This window comes from Gopherus flavomarginatus, chromosome 1 (assembly GCF_025201925.1).
Source record: "Gopherus flavomarginatus isolate rGopFla2 chromosome 1, rGopFla2.mat.asm, whole genome shotgun sequence".
Lineage (NCBI taxonomy): Eukaryota > Metazoa > Chordata > Testudines > Testudinidae > Gopherus > Gopherus flavomarginatus.
The window spans coordinates 109922395-109931795 of record NC_066617.1 but is presented as its reverse complement, the minus strand read 5'-3'; the positions used below and the strand labels follow the sequence as shown (position 1 = coordinate 109931795).

Here is a 9401-nt window from a genome sequence, read left to right as displayed (position 1 = left end):
CAGTGCGAGTGATGGGATGGGCTAGCTGCCCTAAGTACTTACCCATCCAAGACGACAGGCACGTACTTGGGGTGGTTGCCTGTTGTGCCGCTGCAGCTATGCTCTATTTTTAGCACACTGGCTATTGCGAGTATGTCTCCCCAAGCTCCAAGTGTAGATTTACCCTAACTGACCCATCAGATTGCCCCCAAAAGCCTGCCCTCTAAAGGCACAAGTCAGGATTGCACCATACACAACACTAAATTGGGTGAGGACTCAATAGTTTGAATAATCTAAGTTAAAGTCTTAAATGCAGCTACTTGGGGCTTGCCTGCATGGGAAAGTTTTGCCATAGCATAGTAATATTAGTATAAACTCCTGTGTGTGGACACTCTTATTCCAATATAGGAATGTCTTTTTGCTGTTTAGCTTAATCCCCTTTCTATGCATCATAAAGAAAAACTGAAAAAAGGTGTTTTTATGCTAGAATAAGACTGTCCACATGGTGGTGGGGTGGGGGATGTTATGTCCATATAACTATATTGGTTTAAATTTACACCTTAGGTCACATAGAAAAATTGTTCCCACACAGAGAATGTTTTAGAATATCCACATTTTATTATCACAGTAGATAGATATGCTGTTTAATGTCTCCTGATGTTGTTCCTATGACTTCACAAAGAACACTTACACGGGATTCTGTCGATCTTCTGATAGTCTGGACTAGAGTGTCCACACAGGGTTTTGCACTGGTTAAATTAAATCTGTTTAAAATCACTCCTATGGCTTGTCTACATTACAGATGCTACAACAGCACAGCTATGGTGCTGCCACTGTAGCACCATAGCGTAGACACTTGCTACAGCAGTAGGAGGGTTTTTTCCCCGTAACTGTGATTAATCCACCCTTAAGAGGTGGTAGCTAAGGTATTGGAAGAATTCTTCTGGCAAGCTAACGGTGTCTATGCCAAGGCTTAGGTTGGTTTATCTATGTCTGTTGGGGGTGGATTTTTCCCAACCCTGAGTGACATAGCTGGGTTGACCTAAGTTTTAGGTGTAAACCAGGCCTTAGTATACTTTTTTAGAGTGTAAACCAGCCTCAGGAAAAATCTGTTTGATTGGAGTTTTTTGGTTTTGTTTTACTTACCTCAGGGTAACTAACCCCATTTGAAATACCAATTAGCAGCTAAAGCTAAGCTAGATGCAGTGTAACACATTTACAATCATGTGTTGCAGTCAGCCTGAGGAAAAAACTAGTACGTGATCCTACTCAGGGGCGGCTCCAAGCACCAGCATGCCAAGCGCGTGCCTGGGGCAGCAAGCCCAGGGGGGCGCTCTGCCGGTCGCCACGAGGGCGGCAGACAGGTTGCCTTCGGCGGCATGCCTACGGGTCTGCTGGTCCCGCGGCTTCGGCGGACCTCCCGCAGGCGCGCTACCGAATCCATGGGACCGGAGACTTCCTGCCGGCAAGCCGCCGAAGGCAGCCTTCCTGCCATGCTTGGGGCGGCAAAATACCTAGAGTCGCCCCGATCCTACTTAAAAGGTGTATCTTAGTGCATATATGCTCAAGTGGGCTTAATGGTGATTGCACACGCAAGCTTAATTCCGGCATTTTCTAACTTGAGTGTTTAACTTTGCAACCCAAATCACTCAGGGCTTGTCTTCAATACAGAGTTAACGGAGGCTAGCTTGTGCCCCATTACTGCCCTGCCTGTAGCTCACTTGTTGAAACTTGGAGGAGTTGTTATGTGCAACACAAAGAGAGGTTTTGAAAAAGTCCAGTGTGGCATTTTGGTGTTGGGTTTTTTAAGTGACATATGTAAAGCCTCTACTGTTTGGCCATCTGTAATGAGCCCCTGATGCGTTCATTGCTGCATTGGGCTGGCTGACATAGGAGTTGTGCAGTACCTGTTTTCCTGGAAACAGCTTTCAAACCACACTTCCCCCTAGGCAGTTTGCAGGTGTAGAGACCAAAGCAGCCATCACAGTCTGAGGGTTTCTGGCAGGTCTTAGACTGAATCCCGGGACAGGAATACTGGAAGGAGAAAGAGAGAGTGAGAGAGAGGCTGTCATACCAACACACTCCCTCTGCAACCAACTCCCAGCCCAAGTGATCCCCACACTCTCAAACTATACTGAACTTTAATTCAGGTTTCTAGTGGTTACACTAGTAAATGCACTGAATTCCCCACAGTTGAGGGGAGGGTTATCTCTAAACATGAACATTTACTTTCTGCATAGGCCTTTTCCCATGAAAGTGTGGATCCTGATCTAAATTTCATTTCCTCCTTCTACCCCTGGTATTTTGATCTGGCGGTTTGGTTTGGCTTTTCTTGCTCTAGCACTGAGGAACAGCCATGACATCGGTATCTAGGGTCCAATTTCGAAGCACCCTTCAGTCCAAAGTTTGGGGTTTCCACAGTTGGAGGTTTAGTTAAGGCCCATCTCTGCACTTCAGGTTAATATTCAAACATTGTGAGGTGGGACTGAGCCCCTGATTTCTCCCTCCTTCCCCTTGGTGGTGCTCACTTTCTTCTAAAACTCTCTAAAGTTGCAGGGTGGGGATTTCAGAGTCCTTAAAACCTGGATTGATCTGGGCCAGGACTGTCTTTTTGTTAAAGTGTGCATGGTGCCTAGCACTGTGGGGCCTCTCGGAACTACAGCCGTGCAAATAATGATCCATCCAAATAAAGTTCTCCTCTTCTCTAGGCATAGCTGCAAATCAATCATAGGGACTAATAAGGCTAGCTCCACAGGGACTTCCTGTTTTTAATTTAGCAAATTATATAACAGCCCTATCTTGTGTAGGCGGCTTAGCAACAACCACATTTAATTACTTGCTCCAGGGCTGAAACATGACAGCAGCTTCTCTTAAAGCTAACTACTTTCCTGGCAGAGGCAAAAGCATAGCCTTTTCACAGCCATTAAGGGCAGGTAGGCACCTAATTGCCATTTGTGCCTTTAAAAAAATCGACCCTAAAGCCACTAAAAGGAGCTTCTGTACAGCTACTGTGCCATTACAAATTGTGGCTGGCTTCTAAACTGAGCTGCAAAAAGCCATTTAGTCCATTGTTCAGTTTTATCCATGTCAGTCAGTCAATCTCAGGGATTGCACTTGTCATGTGCCATTGTCTCCAGCACTTGCAAATTGACAGCAATAGGGTGTTTGGAAATTAGATGAGCTCAGAAGATCCACTTAATCTCTCCCAGAGAGCTGGAGGGATCTTTAATGAATCCAGGAGAAAATGAAGCCAAGTTGCAAAGTTGACTATGAAGTAATGTGATGAGCATTTGCTGCCTGTTCTGGGCTCCTCACTTCATTTTTCTTAAATGGTCTGGATATACAATCTACATTAGCTAGACCTTGGCTCTATTTCGATTACCAGGATCTAGAAAGGTCCAGGGGCTTCAGTTCCCATTTTTACTAACATAACAAGCAATGAAGGAAGGACCATGGTGCTAGATCCCTGCTCTCTCCAGGTGGCGTAGCTCTCTTCCATCAATACTTTGCCTCCCAGTGCACCTGGGTATCTAGTATAGCAACACACCTTGTTCTGTGGTGTTGCTTACTGTGATAAAACAGTGAGTCTATAGAGAGAAGTTATAATTTTCTCTCTCTCTCTGGCTGTGTGGATATATATAAAATCTCCTCATCCATTTGAAATTTGCTGGAATGAACCTGCAGGAAGAAACCACCCATATCTCTATAGAGTTGAACTCCAATGTAGAGAGCTAGGAGGAAGAGGTCTGAGTAGGTCTGGATGAACTGAAAATAGTACATGTAGACACCCAGTGCAAGGACATGGACAATGAGCTGGGTTTTATTAGATAAGAACCAATCCCTACCAGAAAGAAGGACATGCAATTGTGGGAGAAGTTGTTGACCAGCTCTCTCCTGGATACCTGCCATCGAGCTAGGGAGTGCGAAGGGGGAAAAAAGCAAAGGGTGCAGACAGGGGACTCTGGCTTGTACAGTTACCTCTACCACCCTTTAGTTTTTGCAATTACGACCCATTGCAGCTGGGTTTGTGTAGTCATTACTTAGACAAAGTTCAAGAAGATGCTTTTCTTTATCGGATTTCTTGGTTTATCCATTTCTTCATTCTCTTAAACAGTATCCTTTCTAAATACAACTCTAATTTGACTTTGACTGTTAATACTGAGTAGGATAAGTTTGAGCTATTGACAGACAACAGAGCCTATGTGTCACTGGCGCCTCCTCCTAGTCGTGCTGGGAATTAGCTCGAGACCAATGCCCCCAACCGTGGTGTGCACACTGGCACTCTGTCTCTGCTCCTGCCTATGGCTCCTCTCAGCTCCCAGAACTGCAGTGTCATCTTCTCAACTCAGCCCCCCAATTAGGTTGCCATCTACTTTTTCCCCCTTGCAAGGTGTTGGGGGAAGGATATCTCTGTCCAACAGTCCTGCCACTTCCCCACTGGTGAGTGGGGGGTGACCCAGTCCTGCCTACTACTCCAAGCCCCAACCCTGGGACCCTGTAAATAGCAGCCTCCTGTTGCTTCTCTGTAACCTTGGTCAATGCTGCTCTGTTTCCCTTGGCCACTTCCCATGGCCCCAGCCCCTAATCTCAGGGCCTCAGCTATTCAGTCCCAGGAACTAGTCACTGCTCTGTCCAAGGTGCTTACAGTTCACTCAGCCCTCCAGGAACACAGTCCTTGTTCCCTGGGCTCCCAGCAACAACTGCCCCTACCCTGCAACTCCCTTTTATATGGACCCTCTGGACCCTGATTGGCTGTTCCTCCCAGTTCCTCTCCTACTGGCTGTTTCCCAAGCAGAAGAAAATTTCTGTTTCTTTTTCTTGTTTTGGCAAGGGAACACTGAAGAAAAAAAACTCATTTTGGTTTCATGACAGACCCAGATCTTCGGTGACATCACTTTAAGCCCTGCAGACAGAGGAGCTAGACTGGATCACAAAACTGTATGCGCGCATACCACACAGACTAGCTGGTTGTTAGGCAGGCACAGAGACCTCCCAAGAACTCTTTCGCTCTGACTCTCTCATACAGACCCTCAGTATGCCAGCTCCTTCAGGACGGGATGGCTGGGGGAAGAGGATATTCTCTGTTGTCTCCCCATACCTTTATAATTGGTTTTTATTTCACCCTCTGATAAGATGAACCAGGGTCACTTCCCCACCTCCCCAGAGGCAGCTGTTAGGCAGGGACAAGGTTTGAGGTGGAAGCAAGACAGAGGTGGAGGGCAGTGCTGTGGCGTTATACTCACAGTGTCAGTATTGAATTTTCCATGGCCTTCCAAGTGGTTGCTGGATCCTGGGCTCTTGGGGGGCTGCAGCTGGGGGCTCTGCTGCTTGCTAGTGGCCTTCTGTTTACTGCTTTCTCGCTGTGGCTTGCTCAGCAATTTGCTGTGAGACCTTGCTCCAACTCCAGCGTCTCCTGCCTTCTTCTGCACTCTGGCAGCAAGCTGACACCTCACTGAGCTGCCTTCTGGTGCTTTCTCTCCTCCATCTGATGGCTGAGGTGCTTTTCTCGCTCTCTCAGCTCCCACCTGCCTCTCTGGAGCTAACAACCCTTTCCCATCCCCAGCCTGAACCAGGAAAGAGAGCTGCACCCAGAGGACAGCAATAGTGGTCACTGCATAAACCTTCATCCTTGGGCTCTGGCTTCTTCCCAACTACTGTGTGTTCCTGTGCCCAGCCCAGGTGCTTGTAGGGAGGATCAGAGCTGCCTCTTCCTCAGTTTGGGCAGCTGAAACCCTTTTATAAAGCAGAGCTCTCCCTCCACCCCACCCCTCTTTCTGGGTGTCAATGACACTGAAATTCTAGCTTTCATCTTATACCTGCAAACCTGGCTGCTACTGCTGGGAAACTCCCCCTCCCCCAAACTCTCTCACAGCCCTCCCACTAGCCCTCTTTCCAAAGGTATCTGTGCATGTCTAGTGTACTCTTTCCCAGTTGTGATCATGGAATATTTTGGCTAAATTATTTGCAGGCAGATTTGAGATAAATAAATAGATCTGCAGGCAAACTGTGTACATCAGGTGCAGGGAGGTGCATGAGAGGAAAGGGTTAATTTGGTCTCAAAGGCATCTTTTACAACCATACATTTTTAAATACCTTAGATGACTGATTATGCACTTTCACCACTGGGATATTGGGAGTGCCTGTTTCTTTCACTGGTTCCAATGGAAAGACCCTTGGTCCGCCCACTCTGGTTAGGCTGAGGTTGCCCCCTGAGTACACAAAGGTGGTGGGGAAAGGTGTTAGCTCGATGGGAGCTCGTGCAAGTATGTGTACACAAGTAGGGAATCACACCCCCAGCTCATAGTGTAGACATAGTCTTAGTGAAAAATTAATATCCCAGAGACTGTATAACAGGCAGAGAAGATTCCTGCTTTTTTTTCTGTGGTGCAAAGCGCAACTTCCAGTGCTCAGAGGTGAGAAAAAAGTTAATCATCTACCTTAGCTGGCCTTGCTGCTGAATTTAGCCAATGAATTGCTAACACCACCTGCTGATTTTGAAGAGGAGGAAGGTTGGGCCACTGTAATACTGGAGGGCTAATGCTACACAATGGCTCTCTATCAATAAGGGCACCAGTGCAGGAGGTTTAATTGCACAGACAACCACCAGTCCACTTAACTCTGAAGCTGAAATTGAATAACCCCAAGGAGCAGTGCTTAAAGTTGTAAGGTTGGAGGTTAGAGACCCAGTGAGGGAAAAATTGAGCTGGATCTCTCTCTCTCTCTCTCACACACACACACACACACACACACACACTTTAAGCACTGTCTTACCACAGCTGCTGCTCCCAGCTTACGTGAAACCACCCACTTTTTTAAGACTACTTTAAGCACTGCCAGCAAGTTCAGGCTGACACATAACAGGATGTTTCACTAACCATATACTTCCATCTGACTTGTAAAACCCCATGGATGTCTTCTGAGCATTTGGAACTGAAAACACATGGACTTGCATAGTGGCTCTTGTGAGGTGAGCTAGGAATTGGGTTAAAATCATCACCTTCATTGTCACTTGTGACCTGAAAATGGTTTGAGGTGATACCTAGCCCCAGGTCCTCTGAGGTATTTAGGCTCCTGTGACACAGCGGCCCAGCGGTAGTTCACTACTGTGTCTCGGTGACTCGTCAGGCCTAACAACCTCATACACCTCTCACACCAGTTATATTTATATAAAAGGTGACATGTAATATACTGTTGGAAATCTACTAACACACTGGTCATTAATGTCACTGTGAAATGTTTGTAACAGCACTCTAAGTGAGATTATAGAGCCTCTGTTTGATACTATGTCTTGGAGACTGAACAGACAAAGGAGACAAAACAGAACTTTTTTCCAAATGAAGGGAACAGAATATGGTGGCAGAAGTCTCATCCAGGAAAGGGCGTCTGACATGTTGCCTCCAGGTGAGCCAGTGGCTAACCCTCCTGCAGCTTTATAAGGGGGGGAGATGTGACCCTAAGAGCTCCCCAGTGCCAGATGGAATAAAGCTACTTCTCATAGGTTTGTTCGCTCAGTGGTCAGAGGATTAGCAACTTGCCAGAAGCTGAAGGACTGTATCTAATTTGTATTAATGGTGCAAATTGTTACTGCCCTCAGTAATAAAAAGTTGGATGCCAGAAAAGCCATAGGTAGAAGGATGGTCTTGTGGTTAAGCACTGGGCTGGGAACTGGTAAATCTTGGTTCCGTTCCCAGCTGTGCTATAGACTCACTGAGACCTTGGGAAAGTCACTTAATCTCTGTGCCTCCATCCCCCATTTGTAATACAAGAACGGTGCTTTCCCACCTCAGTGAGGAGATGTGAGGTTATGTTCATGTGTGTTTTGGAAGCACTTGGACATTGCAGAGGGGCTATAGAAGTTTCTAGATATTTAAGTCCCAGCGTACAATGTTCTACTTTGATCACTGGGCCATGGTCCAGAACTGTGTGCCAGTGGGCTGCTGTTTGGCCAGCGCATATATAATAAGCATATTGTCTGAGCTATCCATTGTTTTGCCGAAGTGGTGGCTGAGCAGGGCTGTTCAAAGGAGTTTGGTTCAACTCTCTGGGCTGGATGAACAGCTGACTACGCTACGAATATGGGAGGAAGAAATACAAGCTTTTTCAGGAAAGTGCAACCCAAGCTGTTTAGGCACCCTGATTTTTTGCTTTCTGGGAGGTGCAGTACCAGATATTGGCTGTGTGGCATTGGGGGACTGACAGTGGGGGGTAGAAATCTGAAGTCATATTGCGCTTCAGGTGTGGTTGGAATGGCGAGGTAACATCTGCTAGAGCTCTAGAGCACAAGCTCTAATTCATCTTCCACATCTTCACCTCTGGCCAGCTTCTAGCCCTGACCTGTTCCAGGTTCACGCTGACAGAACTGATCTCCTGGGAGATGGGCTCGTATGAACGGAGGGAGAGGCAGGCAGCGAGCAGGCCCATCCGGATGCAGGTATCTGTGTCATGCCCAGCAAGTAGCCCAGCGATTATCCCTGCCATTAAACTGGAAAGAGAAAGAAAAGGCAGTTTTGGACACTGAGGCATGGTTTTGATTCTGCAGACCTTGCCATCCCAGAGAGAGACTAAAGTGTCTCTACTCACAAAACAAAGCTAAGAGCCAAGGGTTCCTACAGCAAATCAACCTACAAGCAACAGAAACTGGGATGGGGGAGATGAGGGTCTAACAAGGGGTTTGGGTATCTGTAAGGAAGACTGAAAGTCCCCTCTCTTGTCGTGTCCCACAGACATTATCCTTTTAATGGAGAAGGGTATCATGTCCTGGAGATGTTCCTTCTTAGGTTCATGACAAGACTTTAAAACAGTGAGTGTCCCCTCATTTTATACTGTCCCAGCATGCCACTGGCTTTGGAAATAGAGATGCCAACCCTCCAGGATTGTCCTGGAGTCTCCAGAAATTAAAGAGTAACCTTTAATTAAAGATTATATCATGAGATGAAACCTCCAGGAATAGGTCCAACCAAAATTGGCAGCCCTATTTGGGAGGTTAGTCCGTGCTGCATGGCTACTCAGTGCAGTCATGACCATTAGAGCTCAAAATATGTAGCACAGGTGCCAGAACTGGGGGTGCTAATGCACCCCCTGGCTTGAAGTGGTTTCCATCATGTACAGGGTTTACAGTTTGGTTCAGTGTCTCTCAGCACCCCCAATATACAAATTGTTCCAGCACCCCTGATATGTAGCTCACTATTGAGCCTCAGTGCCTTAATTTAAGTACCATTGGGATGTGAAAAAGAGAGACAGAACTTCCATTAGAGACTCTGAGTGATGTTTCTTACCATAACAGAGGAGTTAACAGGAGAAATTCCTTCCTTTGTCATGCGCACAACTGGCTACTCCCAGTCTCCTAGGGCAGAGTGCACTGCCTCTGAGATGTCTGTGAAATTGTTTTTAATTTTCTGAGACAAGGTGGGTGAGGTAATATC

At 46.6% G+C, this 9401-nt stretch overlaps 1 protein-coding gene across 1 annotated transcript in view; it reads right to left on the bottom strand.

The window, feature by feature from the left end:
• Window positions 1–6716: 6716 nt before the first annotated feature.
• Window positions 6717–9401, bottom strand: part of LOC127031558 (uncharacterized) — a 52728-nt gene continuing 50043 nt past the window's right edge. Inside the window, exon 19 of the mRNA XM_050918491.1 lies at window positions 6717–8461. Coding sequence (XP_050774448.1) covers window positions 8266–8461 — 196 coding nt within the window. The 3' untranslated portion in view covers window positions 6717–8265. The remainder of the gene's footprint in view (window positions 8462–9401) is intronic.